Source organism: Truncatella angustata, assembly GCF_020726525.1.
Source record: "Truncatella angustata strain MPI-SDFR-AT-0073 chromosome Unknown BKA67scaffold_2, whole genome shotgun sequence".
Lineage (NCBI taxonomy): Eukaryota > Fungi > Ascomycota > Sordariomycetes > Amphisphaeriales > Sporocadaceae > Truncatella > Truncatella angustata.
This window is the reverse complement of record NW_025763382.1, coordinates 1,425,275-1,445,236: the sequence shown is the minus strand read 5'-3', so window position 1 is coordinate 1,445,236 and position 19,962 is coordinate 1,425,275. Positions and strand designations below refer to the sequence as shown.

The window sequence follows — 19,962 nt, the reverse complement described above, 5'->3', positions numbered from 1 at the left end:
GCGAGCTCGAATTGGCCCACAGATGTTCCGGGCGTTGCTCTTGTCTCATATACAATGCCTAGGAAACACCCATTGCGGGGCCGATCTCTTGTCCCCGTAGATTCGGTAATCGGGCAACCCATACATGCTGTAACGGTTCGGCTCCACACGCTCCATTGGGAACTTCCGTCCTATGGGTTGCAATACGACACTGTTGGGCCACACGTTTGGCGGGGTTCAGACTTTTGAATCTTGCTATATCTAGGTTCATCGTTGACAAGAATGCTTCATGTATAAGGTTCCCAGAGCGACTAAGACGGAATTAGGTAAGTGCATCGTGGGTATCACGCGGAATACATCATTGTACTCTACGACCAGGCGCTTCGATTGTGATTTGTACCCAAATAATTCGTGATTATTGCTGAGTAGCAAGGAATCAGGATTAGCAATGCACCGCTATACTGGGTTCTAGTAACTGGGCAGCCGACACCAATTTGCCACTTCCTTCTGTTTGCAAATTAAGTCCGATTAGTCATTCTCCTATACAATGGGACGAAGTATTTTCCTTTTCTCAATGAATCGGTTACAGCGAAGGAGTTAAACATAAACCGTTAAGATGGAGACCATGCACGTTCGCGTTGTTTTGCCACGAAAAAATTGCAGGCGGTAAGCTCATGACCGTGAAGGGCAAAAAAAAAAACACCCCCGGCTGCTCGCGGCATCTTGGCTTGTACGTATGCAAATGTCCTCTTTGAGTTAATGTGTTCTCGAGCCCAGCTTGTACTTACCAGCATGTTCTGCGCAGTTGTCAAACATGGTAGACGGTGTTGTATCGCTCGACGCTCTACGACAGGTGAGACCGTCGGCCCCTTGTGTACCTCGAAAAGTATAACTCCCGAGATCTTGACGCTAGCAGGAATGTGGGAAAAACCCCCAGTCAAAGAAGCGGACGGATAAAGGCATAGAATATGCACAGAACCGTGAATACGACTACGTAGCTCAACATTGAGCGATATGTCCTCGAGGCTCTTTGCTCCCGCCGGACGACTGCATATGTATCGCCTTCGAGAACAATCGCATTCATGACAATCGAATCGTTGTCTACGCATGTAGCCGCCGTTCTCGTCATTGTTTGGAGCGATTCTCTAGTTGCGTTGCGTGCCCACCACGTTGCAAGGTTGCGGCTTCATACAGCCCGCAGCAAAGAGGCTTGAGAGGTGAGGATTTGAGCATAGACCAAGTAGTCTTCATAAGTACGAGCAAGGGTCTACGTCGGCCCATGGCTCGAGGGCGACCGCCATCAAAGATATTGTAGATCACCATTCTCAAGTAGATACCCTTGTGCCAATACTGGAGTGCACGCCGGCACTCGAGAATTAACATTGAGGGTATTTCATGTCTGGCTTGCCCATGTTATGTAAGGTATACTCGGAAGGTTCCGAGTGAGACCCAAGTGATTGACGCGCCAGCCGTCCCAGAAATTCAAATATGCTACGGAGCGGAGCGACTTCGCTAGCTTTATAGCGTCATCATCAACCCGAAAATGGTGTCTCGGTTATAATTTAGGGTTCAGCCTGTTTCGTTCCACTGGTAATAAGAAGTCGCGCAAATCTGAACACACACGACAGCCCAATGCGCTAAAGACCCAGTGAACTAGACGAGACTGGCGGTAGACTGCCTTTGAACAAGTATTACAGTAGGCGAGCCCTGCTTGTAGGGTGGTTGCAGGTAACACACATATGCGACATGCTGTCTCCTTGAACATTTGACTTGAGGAGAATGGGACAGCTCTCCTGATGTACCAGTATGATGGTTCAGATGGATGCATATATGTGATAGCCTATGTTTAGGGTCTGTGTGCTTGGGGCGTCCAATGCCATAGACTTGGACACAGCCAGCACACAGCTACGCATGGTGAGATTTTGTTGATCTCTCACCCGAGTAAAGATGCGTTCTCCAAGAGTTCAGGAAGCTAGAAAGCAACTGGCAAGGACTAAAGTCGGGAGGCTTCCGACACTGTGAAACGCAACCCATATCTCGGATCCTGCTGATCACAGCTACGGCAATCTTAGAATCTGAATTCATGACTCTTGCGGCGCTGGACCAACACTGAACAAGCTCGTTCTCAAGGTAGCTTTAAATTACGTGAGACTCACTGGCCTGAGATTGCACATTTAGGCCAGACATACATTGGCTCATTAGTCTTCGTGTCTTGGCTCCTCCCTTTCAGGGAAGCTTAGGCTCGATGTGAATGAATGTTTGCGTGGTTGTTGGAAGAGACATCACGGTACCGAAAACTCAGCCTCGACCGGCGCAATTCCCGTAGTCTAGCGCCCCGCAGCTGTGCCCCAGTACCTGGCAGACCTGGGAGTGGGGCGTCCATGAAACCACCGGTAACGGTAATGAGCGTGCTGGTGCCATCCATGATATTTCTTCTAATCAGCGAGCTTCCGCGCACTGGGCCGATTCTGTCTACATCTCGGCGGCATTGCGTCTATTTTGTCTCGGTCAAGCATGCGGTCAACATCAAGTTGTCGCTCAATGTGTTCATTCATACATGTCAAGGGTCTAGCGCAACGAGGATTATTCTTGCTCATGTAGAGTTTCACTTGGCGATCATATTTGCTTTGCATATAACCACGTTCATGACTTCGGTTCTTTTCATGTTTTCATCGGTGGGGTGGGGGGGTTCCTTTGCGTGTGGAATACATTCACTCCCCCCTTTTGTGCGCAAATCATGTCGAGATAGTTACGCGTTTCTGTTTCCACCACCTTGTTCACCCTGTCCAAAGACCGGACATTTCAGGCTTAACACTAATGAGCATTATGATTTCAAGCTTGGTCTGGACATCCCGCCGTCACAAGCCCCCTAAAGATATGTCTAAATTTTTGGGCCGTCTTTCCTAGAATCGATATGGCTCTAACTTGACGCACTGCTTACATGATGTCAACAACATTTGAGTTGTTATCACAGTCATCATTGTTGCGTTTGTGGCAGTTTGTCGTAGCCACCAGATGCTACACCATCACAACCAGTAAGCTCGAACGACAGGTGCCAATTTGCTGGGGTAGCCTAAGGAATAGGGTCCTTTAGACCATGACCGTCAATGCTATTACATGGCCAAAATCAACCGTATGGATTTCTACGGAAAACATGTCCAGGCTCTGGAGCATTCAAACAATATTCGACAGACTGCATTTGTACTGGGATCATGACAGCTGGCGAGATGCAATGATCATCGTCTTGCGCCAGTAGTATGCACTCTGACCCCTGGTTGTTGTACTGAGACTATTCCCACCTAGACTAGGTGAAATTACGAGTCAAATCTGCCCAAACGAACGCCGAGTGACCCCAGACGGACATGGCAGATCTCGGTTGTTGTAAAATGAACGTCGATTATTGCCTTCATTTTGGCTGTTGTGGCCCTGGACCCTGGCGACCGGCGCCGCTAGATCGCGGCTACTCTCCTGCAAGTTCCAGGGTCTCGGATGGATATTTGTGTTGACAGGACCATGAAGGTGCAGTTACACTTCTATGATCTGTCCTGGGAGAGTTAGCCTGTCGCGTAGTTCCGGAACATCTTCAATTGAAGGCACATGTGCCGCGGGCATGGCTGAACTCTGTTACCACGTGCGTAATCATACTCTTTGGAGTTGGAATTCCACGCGTTGGCAGCATCCTCAGGTATCCCGTCAGTATCTAGATCCTCAAGTCCTCTGCCGTCCGGCGTCTATAACCGCGACCATGCGCGTTGATATTACAGCACAGCTCCACACCCACATGGCCGTGTGTCAGACCGCCGCATCAAGAACCAAGATCCATGAGACAGGGGATCCTCTCTTCAAACTCTTGTGATGACTAGGAAGGTGCCGATTATCATTAGACTCATGTCCACCTGTTATGACTTATCCGAGAGCAAGAGCATGACATTGTATTGCGAAGCACAAACGTTACGGCCAGGTACTTGACTCGAACATGAGCCAGGAGGTTTATGTATTGGAGAGATGGCGGGTACTGCATTCCAAAACGGGAATTTAACAGCCGCCTCCATGGTTTTCTTTAGGGAGCGCCATAGCCTTACTATGTATGCAAGCCTCCCCACTGCTCTAAAGTTCCCAAGCTCGCGTGTTGTTAGGTTACATAGGACGCAGGAACAGGCCATGGGAATAGTGACGCTTAACGCAGCCCTTGGGGGTCTAGGCTTTTCAAGAGGATGAGAAGCAGAAGGTTTTGATTGCACTCAAAAACCCACTGATGTCAAAAGCAGGGACCGCTCGGGATGACTTGGCCGGTACGTGACGGCTCAACGGGATCGCTGCACCACTGATCTCGCTATTTGATTCAACGAATACTTTCTTGGCTATTGTGTTGTGTGTATTGCTGACGCGACACTTCAAGCAAAAGAGCCCGAGTCAACGGTGGGTCATTTATTTAGAGCTTAGGGAAGTGCCGTCTTGCGCCACATGTTTGAGGGAATTGTGATTGGGGAGCCCCCTTCACCTTTCTTTTCTGATGTGCAGCTCGCACTTTGGACGACCAGCACAAACGATAAAAAAAGAATTTCCTGTCACAAATCTCTCTCCAGATCATGACCTAAGACACAGACCAACACCGGGCCAGCGTCTTGCCGTCCCCGGACCCGAATGTTTTAGTTTCGGAGTATGTACATGCCCTGCAACTTTGTGCGGAGACAGTACTTGAGTCGAGCTCATACCGCATACGGGACATGATCCCGAGTTCATCCCATTACGTCGGTTGGGCTGCGTTCCAACGCCGGGCTCATTTTTTGGGGGAGCAACGTTTCAAGCTATATTGGACAGCCACAGTGAGCAGGCCTCTGCCCTTTTCATAATGCATGTACCTATTAAACCGATCGAGGGATACACGCGTTTGCCCAATGCAGTGTTCACTTGCATTGTGGTCTGAGCAATGCCTGTCGTTGAACCTTGCAGGACATGGCTACGAACCCACGCCGTCAACAAAATTGTCCGATTTTGCACCACCATTCAACGACTTACCCGCCCAATGATCTTCAAGCAGAAATACCCGCAGGATGTAAGTGGGCGTGCGCACCAGGTTATTGTGACACAGGCACTGAGGCAGAATGTACAGTTGGAGTAGAGTGTGCCGGTACCTAAGAATAATTCAGTGATGCGGCATAAAATTCACGCGATAATCCTGCAAATCTTTCGGGCCTAGGTCTAGAATGGTGCACCATACCTGCCAATGCAGGCTTGACTAGCATAACCGGACACTGAGCCGACCTGCTGGTCGACTAAAAAGCTACCGTCACAACCATCTGGCGCTAGTGAGGGAAGTGGTGTACTGGTAGTCCCGAGTCTCCAGTGCGGACGTTGCATACTGGAGTTGGGCCCAATGTAATCCGTAATGTCATCAACTGTATGGAATTGGATGGCTTTAGGATGAATAAGTACATGGGACCAATATGGCTAGCCCCAAGGGGGACAAACTACTTAACCCTCTACTGTAGATACAAACGTACCAAACTACCACCCACGTTCCTTGCACGCGGAAAGATCCACCAAGATTTCATGCCCTTGTAGAGAGACCTCAGGTATGATGCTGCTGCTGCCGCTGTTGCTGCTATCTATGGGAGGGCCTACATACTTTGTCCAACTCCGTGGACCAGCTGTCGCCTGCTTGGGTAGTAGTCATATCATCTAGCACGAGATCCCACACAAACTAGAGCCGGGTCCATGGCCACTTTCTGGTTCCTGCCGGACTGGTAAAGTTGTGTAAGTTTGATTTTCCTAATTTAAAAACTACCGTAGCGGTTGGACACCGGGCAGCTTTCTAGAATCACTGATGACGAGACGTTGGCACACTATTGATGCCCTGGGCAATGGCCTAGAAGACGCTACGGTTTGGGCGGGTAGATGTCAGTTTAGCTGCGGCACAGGACCTTATTTTGAGTGGTAGCCGATTCGCCATCATGCTTCCTTCAACTTGCCATAAACCCACATCCCATGGCCGCCATGGGTGGGCAGGGGTCAAGGGTTCCCAGTGACTCGTCCGAGGAATTCGAGCAGGACGACCCACCTCCACCTCGAAACACGTTAGCGATTTTGGACCACGAACATCACTCACAGCCCTGCTCGGTTTTTTCCTCTTGTCATTTACAGGGTACAAGGGGGCCCCTGGGAGGATTCACCCCTCCAGATTATATTTCCGATTCTGTTTTGGTGCACGGAGAGCCCCGGTAGTCGACCAGGGAAGCTGTCTAGTTGGATAACCACGATGGACATCCGCGAACCGACTAGATTGTAACTCGCTTGCTTCCTCCTCAGACCATGGCCACTTGATACTTCTTTCTATTCTAATCCTCAAGACTGTCTTGCCGCAGGTGATGTTTAATCGAGCTCAACTCTCAACCCATACAGCCCGGAACTTCTTAGAAGCTTGAAGTACTGAAAGCTCTGCTCTGCTCTTCTTTCTGTTACCCTTGGGTCGCCAACTCTAAAGTCTGGATTCCCGTTTAGGCAATTTCTTCCTTCGATAACACCCAACTCCATACTGGGCATAAACGCACACCAAGGGCAGAGCCGCAAACGATATTGGCCTGAGTCCGATGCCCGGGTAATCAACAGCAAAACCACTATATATGGTCTCTGTCACGGATCTGGAGCTTGCACGACCTCTATTGCGCCGGTACACCAGACAAAGGCGGATCAAAGGACCATTACGGCACTGAAGTAGTACAGCGCTTTCCCAGCGTGCGGTCCATAAAATCTCCAAGAGTACACTGAAGAGGTTTGCCTGCGAGCCCGGGCCCTGTGTTAGCATCAGTACGACGGGGTAGACCAAGCCCGTGATCTGATTTATTTGCTACATACTCACCATTCTAGCTCTTCCATTGTGGAGATACAGCTTGGTTTTGCCTTGAATACTTAACCAATCCCAAAGAGACATTTGCAACACCGTTCTGCATGTTCCTTGACCGGCGACTTCCTAGAATCCATTCCATTGGAGACTCAGTGGAGAGCTTACCCAATCAGGCAGAGGACTACTGGAATCTCAAGTTTTCCACGATGGCGGCATCGTCGCACAACTTTTTCCCTCGATCGCCCAATCTATCAACAAGGTCATACGACTCATCTTCTGTGTCGTCGGCAACTTCACCCAGGCCCTCAACCCAGTACATAGGCAGTATCATGGGCACAAGTACAAGGTCGAACATTGTTCATACTCCTCAGCCTATCGGTATTCCCCCTCTGTCATCCGCCAGTCAGTCAGCATTCCAGCCATACACACCGATGACAGGGAACTCGGTGATGGGCCGAGACTCTCTACCATCGAATGATTCAGTGGTAGGCACACCAGGGCTGTCGAATGCACAACTGTCAGCCAATGTTCAGGCGCAGAAGCGCGCGTATCGTCAAAGACGGAAAGACCCTAGCTGTGACGCCTGCCGGGAGAGAAAGGTCAAGTGCGATGCGACAGAGACGACCAGCTGCTCAGAGTGCTCAAGTAGAAACGTCAAATGTCAGTTCACTAAGGAGACGAACCGGCGCATGTCTTCTATCAAGCAAGTACAGGACCTTGAGAAGCAAATTGAGCGAGTCCGGAGGGAAAATAGCAGTCTCAGAAGGATGCTGAGCGAGCGCGACGGACAGATGATGGACGTTGATATGGAAGGAATCGATCAGTCGCCAGTACAGATTCCTGAGATCAACTCAAACCCCAAGCAACGGATTAGGGCAGTGCCAAATCATGACCCAGCCAGAGAACGGGCGAACTTTCGAAATTTCTCAAAGGGACTCTTCAAACCGCCAATGCCATACCGACAACCACCATCGTCCATATTATTCGATCCTCCACTGCCGCAATTACCACCTAGAGCGGCGACAACTGCTCTGCTACATTCATATTATGGGGCTGTGCATGTGATGAAGCCCATCTTACACTGGCCAACCTTACAACATGGTGTCGATGAACTGTACCAGCCAGGTGGTATGCAGAGAGCCCCAAAGTCGTGGCTTTCCATGTTCTTCGCAATACTCTCCGTAGGCAGCTTGTTTTGTGCCGATCCTGCGGACCGTAGTTACCGAGCAGGAGAGTTCTTAGAGATATCCCGTGGTCTAACAGATGCATGGAATAACGATTTTGACCTCGACAATATTCGAGCCTCCTTTCTGACAGTCTTGGCATTGCTGGAACTCAATCTCAAATCTGCAGCATGGGCATGGTTGGGGAGCGTTGTGAGAGTGGCGCAAGATCTCGGCTTGCACCTCGAAACAGGGACACGCTCCCGCCTGGATGCAGATATGAGGCGGCGGGTGTGGTGGGCAATATACATAGTTGATCGAACAACAGCCTTGGAACTAGGTCGACCTGCCTTAATCAACGATTCGGAGTGCGATGTTGCCCTTCCTGAGCCTATCGACGACCACTTCTTGTCGCCCGAAGGCCCAGTGCATCCCCCGAACGCGGAGCCTCTAACACACTCTCTCCACGTAATCATCAACGTCGTTCGTTCTATTCCTGCGATTATGCAGGCATTTAATTCTTCACCTATAGCGCCGACACGGCTATCGACCTTTGATGCGCATTTCGCAGCCTGTCAAAGGGCGTTTCCTGCTGCTTGCGAACCTTCAAGCAGCTTGCCGATCCCTCCCCATATGCTTATGCCACTGGCGTACCTTCTCAGCACCCGACTTCTCCTTCATCGGCATAATCTTGCTCCAGCTTGCCCCCCAGGCGTACGTGCGGTGGCTATCGAACAATGCACCCATACAGCAATCGAAACAGCGCTTCTGATCGGAAGGACGAACGCGAGTCTAGCTGATACGGCAAATTCACTATTGACAACACATATCTTTCGATCAGCATCATTTTTGATTCTTACCGGCCACCATGAATATGCAGCGACATGTATACGAGCGTTGAAATCGATCGATAAACGCCGAGATGTGACTATACCTTGCGGTCGATTTCTCTCGTTTCTGGCGTCTATCGTCTCAAGCAAACGTGCTGAGCTCGCAGCTTATTATCCACGGTCGGTGCCAACACAAGGCTACCAACATCAACCTCCATCCACACAAGCAATACAGGAGCGCCTGCTCGCAGACGAAGAGCTGTTGACTTATGTCAGCACAGACTTGCAAGCTAATGGAGAAGGAAGCTGGATATGGGCTGGGGCGGAGCGGGATGCCCTTGTTGGGTCGCCCCCTGTAGGCGGTGGGCTAACTCGTGTTGAAAATCGGACTGGCCTTACACAGGAAGAGCTTCAAGACTGGGCTGGCTGGGATCGTCTGGAATGTGTTCTTCGAGGGGGGCCTGCAGGTATAACAGGGTCATGGATTTCCGCCCCGACATATACGCCGCCACTTCATTCACAATCCCTCCCACCGACACTTCCGCCAATAAAAATGGAGGGAAGCGCTTCCGTTCCTCGAACGGGCACGACGGCACCTGAGAGTGCCGGGAATAGCCCAGTTCCTGGAGTAAAGCGCAACACCGAGCGCATTAGCATCGCCAACATCATCTAGTGGGCTCACTTTCTGGCTTTGCACTGAAAGAATGCTGGCCTGAATCACTTTCATGAACTCTAAACTTGAGTTGTGAGACGCATTAACGCTATTATCTATGTAGATTTCCTTCTCGATCATTGCTGAGCGTTGCATGGTGGGACTGGTGGCACCGTTTATTGTATAATCTTTTTTTTTTCCTGGCGGCCAACTGAATATGTTAGATTTCTTGAAGGGAGCTCAGTGTCGAAGACTCTCCAGCATTAGCATACGTTCAGCATTCCACGTGAAGCAACTTTCAGCTTCATGTTCCATGACGATACCATTCCTTTTTTTTTTTTTTTTTTTTTTTTTGAATCCGGTTTTTATCTCTAATACAACACCCGCACAACAACGGCAAGATCTGTCTCTATCGTTTTGTTCACTTGCTATTTCACACGTATCTGTTTTATATGCCCTTACAGGCGCCACGACACATAGCATATATCGTTACCTCCAGCTATACCGTGGTGGTAACGATGACAGGGGTGGTATGGCTGGCACATAGTATTAATGAGGACGTGATGATAAGCTAGGAAAGGGGGGGGATTGTGCGCGCATGTTTGCCTTATATGACCACTTGATAATGGGACAATATAATCCAGCACAATACGACATGGTGTTTGACATGCGTCTCTCTGCATTGCATCTTCAACTTGACCAAGCTCACAACCCCTGGTCCCACTGCTCCAAGATCCGCTGCTTTTTACCGAGTCACCCATGCCCAGACCGGCTGCAACCGGAGTGCCATGTTGGTTTCTTTCTTGATTTCTTTCTTTTTTCTATTGCCGCCCTGCAGCCTGGCGAATTCTAATCATATTATTGCTCCACACAAAATGGGATCATGATTTTAAATACTTGTGGGGGTTCCCTGCTCGCATTCCCTCGTTTGTAAGAGGGAGAGTACCAGAGTAGGCCTGCCTGGACTCGGCTCCTTCTTCCGACCGGCACCTAAAAGGCTCACTATTGAAAATTCCTCCGAGAAATGTAACGGTCCCCTGACACGACGGGGCCGGACAGGGGGTAGGAGCGAAACTTGGAAATTTAGTGCCATGTACCTATTAGGTAATTCTAAGCACCGGTCTCGAGAGCAGTACGTATTTCCTGGAAACCACGGCAGTTCGAAAAAAGGGCATGTAGGAAGCTGACGATCTTTTTTTTATGGTGAGATTTCGGTATGTTGCCCCGAAATCAAATGCACAAGATCGACGCCGAGACATGGGACTTTGGTGGGATCATAGGCCATGTGGCTCAGAATACTACGCTCTGCCCACGACACCCGGCTGCCGAGTACCGTTAGGTTGCAGTGCATCAGGACGTAGAGGCCCCAAAAAGGTTACTGGACAAAACATACTATTCCAAGTTTTGCATGTCCCGTGGTTAGGATGAACTCAAAATCAAGAACCATTTAAAGGCAATTTCAAAAGTATAAAGGTAATGTGTCTTTTAGCTTTGTATATATCTTAATCTTCGCATATTCGTTGCGGCCACATAGTTACCCGCATCTCGCTGTTCATGCGCAGAATGTGCTCCATGCATTCGTTTTTCACCTGGTCGTCCTCATTCTGTGCTAACCTCAAAGTAGCGCAGAGGTCTAGGTCTTCTATTTAGCCACACCGACTCATTTACAGTCGCTTAACATACAGCGTGAGTCTTGCCTGTCTTTCCTTGAAGCGAGTGCCTCTCGTTCTACGGAAATGGTTAGCATCTTGTCCTGCAGGGTTTTGTGACAAAACGTCTCACCTTGTATTTTTCGTGGTTGTGGGTAGCCCTTCTGCCTTTGACAGAGTGCTCCTTGAGGAACTGCTCGTGCTTCTTGATAGACTCCTTATCCATGTCCTGAAGCATCTCCATGCAGAGCTTGATATCGACAATGAGACTATCACAGCGGTTCTTGGTAAAGTCCTCACGCACCACCACACGCAACATCTTCAAGTTCTCCGTGTGCGGTGCCATGGTGTAGGCCGGAACGGTCCAGCCGCGAGCACGCAGCTTGTGTGCAAGTGCGAACTCGTCCCATTCTCGCTCCTGATCGGGCTTGAGGCGGAAGGCAACCAGTGGTAGACCTTCACCGGACTTCTTAGACATGAGAACGAAGCCCAGGGCCTCAACCGACTCCGCTAGATAATCGGCCGTCCTGGTCAGGTTGCTCATGATGGCCCTGTAGCCCTTCTTGCCCAGGCGGACTAGCTGGTAGTACTGTCCAATAACCTGACTGGCGCCCTTGGAGAAGTTGAGAGTGAACGATTGTTGATCGGCTCCGAGATAGTTGATATTGAAAACGAGCTCTTGCGGCAAGAACTCGGCGCTACGCCAGATGACCCAACCAACACCAGGGTAGACAAGTCCGTACTACGTGACTAATATTAGCCGCGGCTGAGTTCATGTTCTGTCAGGTTTGCATACCTTGTGACCGGATACATTGATTGACACGACTTTCTCGAGACGGAAGTCCCACTCCAGATCGGGCACTACGAACGGTGCCACGAAACCACCTTGAATGCATGAGCTCAGTTCGAGTGACCAAGTTTTTCAAGACTTACCACTGGCGGCATCGACGTGAATGGGACAGTCAATACCCTTCTTCACCAATAGGTCATTGATGGCCTTGACGTCCTCATATTCTCCGGTATATGTCGTTCCTACACGGTGTTGTTAGCTGTTTGTTGAATGGGTAGACGCTTGGTCGTCTCAGAAACTGATCCGAGAACCGCCAAGCCATGTATCTGCGGGCACCAAACATCAACACGTGATACATACCAAGAATAGCACAGATACCGATGGTGTTCTCATCCACGAGGTTGACGGTCTCTTCCGGGTCGATTACATAGCGGTCTGGTGTACAGTAGACGAGCTTCTCGTCGATCTCGAAGTAGCGCGTCGCCTTCTCCCAGCAGACCTGGACAGCGGAAGACATGACGATGTTCGGGTTCTCAGTCGACTTTCCCTCGGCCTTTCTCTTGTTCTTCCAGCGTCTCTTCATGGCAAGCACTCCCAACATGATGGCCTCTGAACTACCCACAGTTGAAGTACCGACAGCACCTTCGGCTTCATCATGGGTAGGTGCGTGAAATAGCCGCCCAATCATAGAAACGCAACGGTTCTGAATATCTGCTGAAACAGGATATTCCTCATAGTCGATGAAGTTCTTGGAGAAACTCTCGGCCATGAGCTTCTCAGCTTCTTCCTCCTGCAGGAATGTAAGCCAATCAATTATCATGTACAGCGTCACGAGGAAAGCAGAACAGCGAGCCAATTGACGTTGTAGCTACACTTGTCTGTGGCCGTTTGTTCAGCGTGTAGTCGTGTGGGGTCATCTTGGATCCCAATCTTGCCTATCAGAGGTTTCTGTCTTCGCCTCTACAGATCCATGACCCGGCACATATTCCAACAAATTCAAGGTGATGCGCAACTTACCATATAGGTAGTAACGAAAGAAGCCAAGCTGTGTACAGTACAACTATCAGCAGAGTTTCCCGTATACCGATCGTTTAGCAGTGCTGGGCGGCCCCGGGAATTCGTTTGCTTACTTGAGCATGGGGTTACCATCCAAGCTGAGCTCATCCTTAATCATGCGATAGGCGACATCTTTGGGCATCTCGCCATCAGGCATCTCATGTCGGGGCAGGTCTTGAGCTGCGAACTTGGAGGCATAGACGCTGGTGGTGAATTCATCCTCTTCCTCGGCGAGCTTGAGGGTGACCTTCTTAACGGCCTCAGGGAGGCGGCCAATATTGTTGTCTTTGGGGATGGAAGCTAGGTGGACCATCTTGGCGGCTCAATTGTGTATGCGGGTTTCAATCGAGTTCAACGGAGACACGGGGCAGCTCAAAACTGAAAAGGTAGTCCAGAAAAACCGCGAAGTGTGAACTCACTGGTCTTCGAAAGACGTATTTATACAGACCTCTAGGGGCTGGTGAGTGGTGATGGTGAGCGGTGATGGTGATGCGGGGTAGAAAGGACGACGTATGTTTACGACAGAACGTGAATTACGATTCGTCAGGGCTTGGCGGGTTTTGTAGTAATCCTAGCAATCAACTGGTCTCGGCTTTCTAGTACCAGGCAGGAACAAGTAACAGAAGCAATGGAAAGCCGGTCAAGAATGCAGCAGCTCGGTCTTGTTGGTCGCCTATTTGAGCTAGGTTTCTTCCATGATTTGCATAGGCGGCACATAACGCAGTAGCACCCCCACCTTTCCGTCTCCTTCCTGGCATGCACTGCATGTTGCCTCTGCTGTTCAAATACCATCTGCCTAGTCTTGAAGAGTCTGGTTACCATTACTTTACATATCGGCATGAAGCAGCAAAAGATACTGGTATGAAAACGTGCTGTTGTAGCACCGACATCATGATTTCAGCTTCTCAGCGCCACGAAAACCGGTAGCATTGGCAAAAAAGCTTGGCTCTAGATGCGGGACGCTGTCAATGCACTAGACAGGGATACAGCTTCGTGGGTGCTGATAGATCCAATCACTAAATGCATGGTGTCGTGAATGGAGGAGATCCGCCTTGCTTGCTTGCGTGGTTTCTCGGGTGGGTATCATGGAAGCTGAAGCTGAGGTCCAGGCTCTCTTATGACTGTTTTACTTCTACGATTGATCGAGTTTGCTCGTTGGGGGCTGCAGGTCTGTGCCATCTATGACATCATTGTATTCTGAAGAAGTGCTCCAAATCGAAACCCGGAGTTGAAGTTCCCTCATGTTCAAGTTCCCTCATGTTCAAGTTCGCGCAGAACTGGCAATTTGTTCGGAGATAGGCTTGCTCTGCTACAGCGGACCAACAATTTGAGCCGAGTTCTGGGTCTGCATTACTGCGCTGCAGAATCATTGCTGCCACTAATTACTGTAGATCTTTCGGTACAGATTCCGCATCTGCATTCGTGATCCACAATGCTAGTTTGCTTTCCTCCACTTCATGTTACTTTAGTATTGCTATTAGCCTGACGAGATGTCCTGATACGGCAATCCTGTACTACTGTCACCGACTTTGAGCAGGAGCGTAGCCTCAGACAAGTTAATTCCAACATCCAGTGAAATTCTCATACAAATCTACGCTTCTGTATATTTATAGTTTCTTGATACGGTTGGACCAAAATTCGGTGGTTAACTCAATCGTCTTCGTCATGTATACCTGTCAAAGGCCCGGCCAAACCCTGCATACGTCTTCCCAGCAGATCATCCGAGCTGTTGAGCTTGACGATGCTCTTAGACTTTCTGGTGAACCGGGGTTTGCCATTTATTCTCTGCTTTTTGATTGCCTCATCCGAATCTTCGTTCTTTTCAGACTGCTGAACAGTTGATTCAGCTTTGCTCTTACCTTCGTCACTGATAGTGCGACCTCGTGCTCTGGTCATGTTGATCTCCAAAGGTCGATCCTCATCCCCGCTGGACTCGACCCGGCGATGATGCCGACTGGCGCGCCGTTGAAACTCTTGCTGCTCGCGTGATTCTGCAGTGTTGAGGAGCTCTACAGCCCACAGAGCGCATCGGTCAATCAGCTTCCAGGCTGGTGGATAGAGAGTCGGAAACTGAGTGAACCCATGACTAATTCCAGGGATAAGCACCACCTCGGCAACATCCTTCTCGTCAAAGTCGGAAATATTATCCAAGGACCCCAAACGCTGGGAGGTGTGTTGCGAGTGGTAGACCTGTTTGACCTTGCGCAGGCGACCGGCAAAAATGACTGTGTCATCAACTAAGGGGTCGCGCTCGCCGGTGAGGAAGTGTGTTTTTGGGAACCGCTGCAGAAGGATATCTGGTGCTAATATGGGTGAAAGCAGGTAGTCCTGCGAGAAATCTGGCCTGTTGTGGGGTCCCACATACAGGATGATCATTGCGCGCATCATTTCGGGAGTCAGCACGCGATCATTAAAGTATGAGATCATGGAGGCCATCGCAAGTCGAGTCTGTAAAGGTTGAGGCTTGCGTAAGCCCAATTTACTGTCTCTTTTCTCCAAGACTGACGAGATAGGCTTCGATGACTGTGACCATGTCCGAGGATGTGCGTGTGAATACTCAGGATGAGGACTACGCATGCCTTCATCCGTAATGGCAGAGCTTGGTTCGAAGGGCACAGAAGCCGTCACGTCTTGCGCCTGCGCCTCCTCTTCGTCTTCTGACTCATGAGGTGTCCCGGCCACATCTGTGTACTGCCTGTTTTTCCTTCTCAGGTAGTCTTTGTTAGTCCCGCGCATCCTCCGATCTTTTACTAACGCCATTTGTTCATCGGACATCCAGTTGCCTATATTCATGTCCAATCCTGGGTATAGGAGGATTAGGCCATCAGGAATCGGCAGTTCTCCTGCCGCCAACCCTGGACGCCGGCTTCCAATATTGCTCTCAATTACCATGAGCGTAAGAGCTGTCGCCAGGTTGCCTCCGGCGCTGTCGCCAGTCAAGACAACTTTTGGATTCTGCCTGCCCGACATTCCAATGCACCGCCCTTTACTCTTTATGATAGTGGTATAGACGTCAAAGCACTCGTTCAGAGCATATGGGTATGGATATTCTGGTGCCTTTTGGTAATCCAAACTTAGGATAGGCAAACCTGTCTTTCCCGCCCATGCGAACAGCTTGTCGTCGTTGCATCGAGGGTCCATGGCCACGAAGCCACCTCCGGGGATATCAAGAATCATCTTGCTGATGTGCTCAAGATCCGCAATCGGCCCGTCGTAGTACAGCCACCCGGACACAGGCTCCCTGTAATCGCTTGTACTTGGCCTCGGTATTCGTATCGCTCTTGGTGGCCATCGAGTGAAGCGGGGACGCATCAAGCCTTGGAAAAATTGCAGATATGGCGTCGTGCCCTTGTTCCAGCTCACTCGCAGATGCTCGACTGTCAGCAACCCCCGAACTTTGCGGACTTTCTCATCTGCCTGCTCTGCCGCAAACATGTAGAAGACGGAGAAGACCAAACTCGCGATGTCTCGTATCCACTTTTGTTTGATCTTCATTGCTGTCCAGAAGCCGGCATCCAGAGCTGTCAAAATCCAGGTTGCACGAAAATATGTTTTGTCGTACATGTTTGACATGGGCTCGGGGCTGGCTAGTCCAACAAGCGTGCTGAAATTCCTGGCTGCGTACAGATACAGCATGGTGAATAGCACGGTTTGCCATGCTGTCAGCCTTTTCGAAAACAGCTTCGAAAGAGAACGAAGCACGGGTGGTCCATGGCGATCACCTCTGTAGGCAAGTCAGTATTTCGGCGGCCTGTCGATAAAGAGACTTGACTCACTTGAAGATGTACACTGACCAGAAGGTCAAGACAGCGAGCACCTGCAGCCTCCGGGATTTGACTGACGGTTTACCGAGTACGTGATCTATCATGCTGAACTCCGACAATGCAATTCTAAAGAAACATGGAACAAAGGACGAAAGAAAACAGCGATCCAGGATGATGTTCCGATTTAATCAGTCAATCGATCAACCTCGGCCACAGGGCAGGCTTGGCTGACTGGCAAAGCTGTGTTGTGGGCTGGAGATCACAAGTCCGATGCATGGTTCCCGGCAATCCGAGTCAGCTAGCGCCAGAACATGAGACGGAGCAGGGAGAGATCCAGAGGCAAATTGAAAGAAAGCTGGTCTTCCATCGCTGTTAAAACGACAAGGATTCTTCCAAAGCAATGGAGAAGATGAGCATTGAATGGCGGGGGCGAGTTGGCAACAACTTGGGGGCGCGCCATGCTGGTTGATGACCGCAGGAACCAGAAGTTGTCGCGACTTTGGATGAGTGGACGGCCGCGAATGGTCACATCTGACGACGTTTGCAGCGTTCGCTTGCTGACATGTGACAATGAGCATCCCACCTGACGTCTTCCCCAGGCACGCTAAACCCCACCATCCCGCAAACAAACCTTGCCTACGCATCCGTACATACTATGTGCATATAGTAACTGACATGCATAGGACATGGGACATCTTATGGAAGTCCACGTGTGCTCACATGCCTGCATAAATATTATGCTTTCTCCCCAGAAACGATCCAACGTTATGCGTTCTACCCGCCTCATAATCGGTACGGCGAGGCGACTTTTATCTACTCCTCTCGAGTGAAGGCGAAATCATCAGGCTGTATTGCTCAAACATTCCAAACAAAGCGAGACTATATCGCATGGCTTGACACAACGGTAGCGGTAGCCCCCGATATCTTCGCACTCGTGCAGTCGTCCCTGTAAACACGTTACCCTGAGACCGCGCATGGCTGCAAAGGCACCATAAGTAGGGGGGTTGTTCTTGATTGCCGGATGCAGCAGGATTCACACGTACGGAGTATGTGGAAGTACATCCAAGCAACATTTCGTCGACGGACTGCCCTGTCGCTTTACGTCCTCCGAGCGTCAATATTTGACTGTTCACAAAACTGAGTGACTCATTAATAGGTAATGTCGACAACGGTAGAGTACGCCGGCACACCTTTTAGCATCCGTGTACGCAGCGCTTTCTTCGACACGTAATCAGTCATAGTTTCTGCGACACATGGACAGATTGCTCCACGCTAAATTGCTCAATGCATACCCACTATGATATTTTACTCATTCATTAGTTATCGTTGCGACATATCGAGGTTTTGCTGTTGCTGTTGCGGTCTGTCCTAACCTAATTGAATTCTGTTCCCATTGCCGACGTCGGCGGTGAAGGGGCAGAGGCAGCCTCCCTTATCGCGATAAGAGACTAGTGTATGGAGATTTTCTGGTACTTCAAGAGCTGTCATTGCAACTCACCATTGCTGTTGTAATCAATTGCCAATCTTATACTGCTCAAAATGGCTTTCCGACTGCATGCTCGGAGAGTCGTGGCCTCTGGCCGACGATATATCTCATCTGCACCATCTGCAACGTCGAACCTGTCCCAGGAGGCTCAGCAGGCCATTGCCCGAGATGCGGCCTTATCGCATCCAGACCCCCATGAGACGTCCGCCAGCGCTTCCTTAGTGAGCGGACATCAGAAGTATATGCTAGCAACATATGCTCGGCCGCCTCCGGTGTTTGTGAAGGGTGAAGGATCTTACTTGTATGATTTGGAGAATCGAAAGTACTTGGATTTCACATCGGGTATCGCCGTCAATAGCCTTGGTCACAGTGACCCAGGTATGGCGAGGATAATCGCAGACCAGGTTAGTAGTGGCCAGCATCATTGGGGCAATCAACTCACTCAAGCGGTTGCCGGACCGGCATGGTTGCGTCTCTAACCTGGTGGCTTTATTTGTGCTGTGAAAACTAATTTATTGTACAGGCCAAGACTTTATGGCATGCTTCGAATCTCTACTACAACCCCTGGACTGGTGCTCTTTCAGAACTTCTGGTGCAGAAGACGCTAGAGTCTGGAGCTATGCACGATGCTGCCACAGTGTTCGTATGCAACTCGGGATCCGAAGCTAACGAGGCTGCGATTAAGTTCTCTCGCAAAACCGGAAAGTTGCTGGACCCATCCGGTGCTAAGCACGAGATCGTCTCTTTCCACCAGTCTTTCCATGGCCGAACAATGGGAAGTCTGTCTGCTACGCCTAACCCCAAGTATCAAGAACCTTTTGCGCCGATGCTGCCCGGTTTCAAATATGGCACATACAACGACATCGCTGGTATCAAGGACCTGGTCACTGACAAAACTTGCGGGGTCATCATTGAACCAATCCAAGGAGAGGGAGGTGTGAACGTGGCAACGGATGAGTTCTTGATTGCATTGGCCAAGCGATGCCGCGAAGTTGGTGCTGTTCTCGTGTATGACGAAATTCAGTGCGGCATGTCACGGACTGGTAATTTCTGGGCACACGGACATCTTCCCCAGGAAGCTCACCCCGATGTCATCACGACTGCTAAAGCTCTTGGCAATGGTTTCCCAATCGGTGCCGCCATCGTGAACAGCAATGTCAGCGAGAAAATGAAGGTTGGCGACCACGGTACTACGTTTGGTGGCAATCCGATGGCTTGCCGACTTGCGCACTATGTGGTCTCTCACTTGACTAATCCTGAACTTCAAAAGGATGTGATCGTCAAGTCAGACATCTTCCGCAAGAGGTTTGATCAGCTCCGGCAACGTTTCCCCGACCTAATCACTGAGGTTAGGGGTAAGGGTCTCATCCTTGGTCTTCAATTGACCCAAGATCCTACCTCTATCATCAAGGCTGCTCGAGAAAGGGGCCTCCTCATCATTTCATGTGGCACCAACACCTTACGTTTCGTGCCCCCATTGACCATTACTCCCGAGGAGATCGAGAGCGGTCTGAACACTCTGGAACGAGCCATTGAGTCGACTCGATAGACTTTGAATTGGACGCGCGAGCATATCTGTATTTGTTGCAAGCATTAGGTGTTGCGGCGTTAAAAAGGCTATTTAGCTGTTTGCACATAGACAAGTGGAGGAAACTGGTGTGTGACTTGACACCAGCTATCAAGCTCATCTTAATCTTGTTCAGTCTCTAGCCAAATATGCAAATATGACCTTGGAAGGCTGTAGCATCA

The 19,962-nt window shown here is 50.0% G+C and overlaps 5 protein-coding genes across 5 annotated transcripts; 3 read left to right on the top strand and 2 right to left on the bottom strand.

The window, feature by feature from the left end:
* Positions 1-2,439: 2,439 nt before the first annotated feature.
* Positions 2,440-2,941, top strand: BKA67DRAFT_552530 (uncharacterized protein). Its single transcript, XM_046101849.1, has one exon. It carries the CDS (start codon positions 2,625-2,627, stop codon positions 2,850-2,852), a length of 228 nt encoding a protein of 75 aa, XP_045960868.1. The 5' UTR covers positions 2,440-2,624; the 3' UTR covers positions 2,853-2,941.
* A 4,088-nt stretch (positions 2,942-7,029) lies between these two features.
* BKA67DRAFT_654957 (transcription factor) lies at positions 7,030-9,489 on the top strand (the record flags this gene model as incomplete). The annotated part of the gene is made up of 1 exon (XM_046106652.1): positions 7,030-9,489. One exon carries the CDS (start codon positions 7,030-7,032, stop codon positions 9,487-9,489), a length of 2,460 nt encoding a protein of 819 aa, XP_045960867.1.
* Positions 9,490-10,934: 1,445 nt separating this feature from the next.
* BKA67DRAFT_552518 (glutamate decarboxylase-like protein) lies at positions 10,935-13,060 on the bottom strand. Its single transcript, XM_046101848.1, has 6 exons — positions 12,925-13,060; positions 12,268-12,697; positions 12,051-12,149; positions 11,914-12,002; positions 11,251-11,859; positions 10,935-11,196 (listed from the first exon to the last, which is right to left on the bottom strand). Exons 1-6 carry the CDS (start codon positions 13,054-13,056, stop codon positions 11,143-11,145), a joined length of 1,413 nt encoding a protein of 470 aa, XP_045960866.1. The 5' UTR covers positions 13,057-13,060; the 3' UTR covers positions 10,935-11,142.
* A 1,553-nt stretch (positions 13,061-14,613) lies between these two features.
* Positions 14,614-16,831, bottom strand: BKA67DRAFT_514699 (Alpha/Beta hydrolase protein; the record flags this gene model as incomplete). The annotated part of the gene is made up of 2 exons (XM_046097668.1): positions 14,614-16,687; positions 16,740-16,831. 2 exons carry the CDS (start codon positions 16,829-16,831, stop codon positions 14,614-14,616), a joined length of 2,166 nt encoding a protein of 721 aa, XP_045960865.1.
* Positions 16,832-18,266: 1,435 nt separating this feature from the next.
* On the top strand, positions 18,267-19,762 carry BKA67DRAFT_514300 (pyridoxal phosphate-dependent transferase; the record flags this gene model as incomplete). Its single annotated transcript, XM_046097636.1, has 2 exons — positions 18,267-18,617; positions 18,737-19,762. 2 exons carry the CDS (start codon positions 18,267-18,269, stop codon positions 19,760-19,762), a joined length of 1,377 nt encoding a protein of 458 aa, XP_045960864.1.
* Positions 19,763-19,962: the final 200 nt, after the last annotated feature.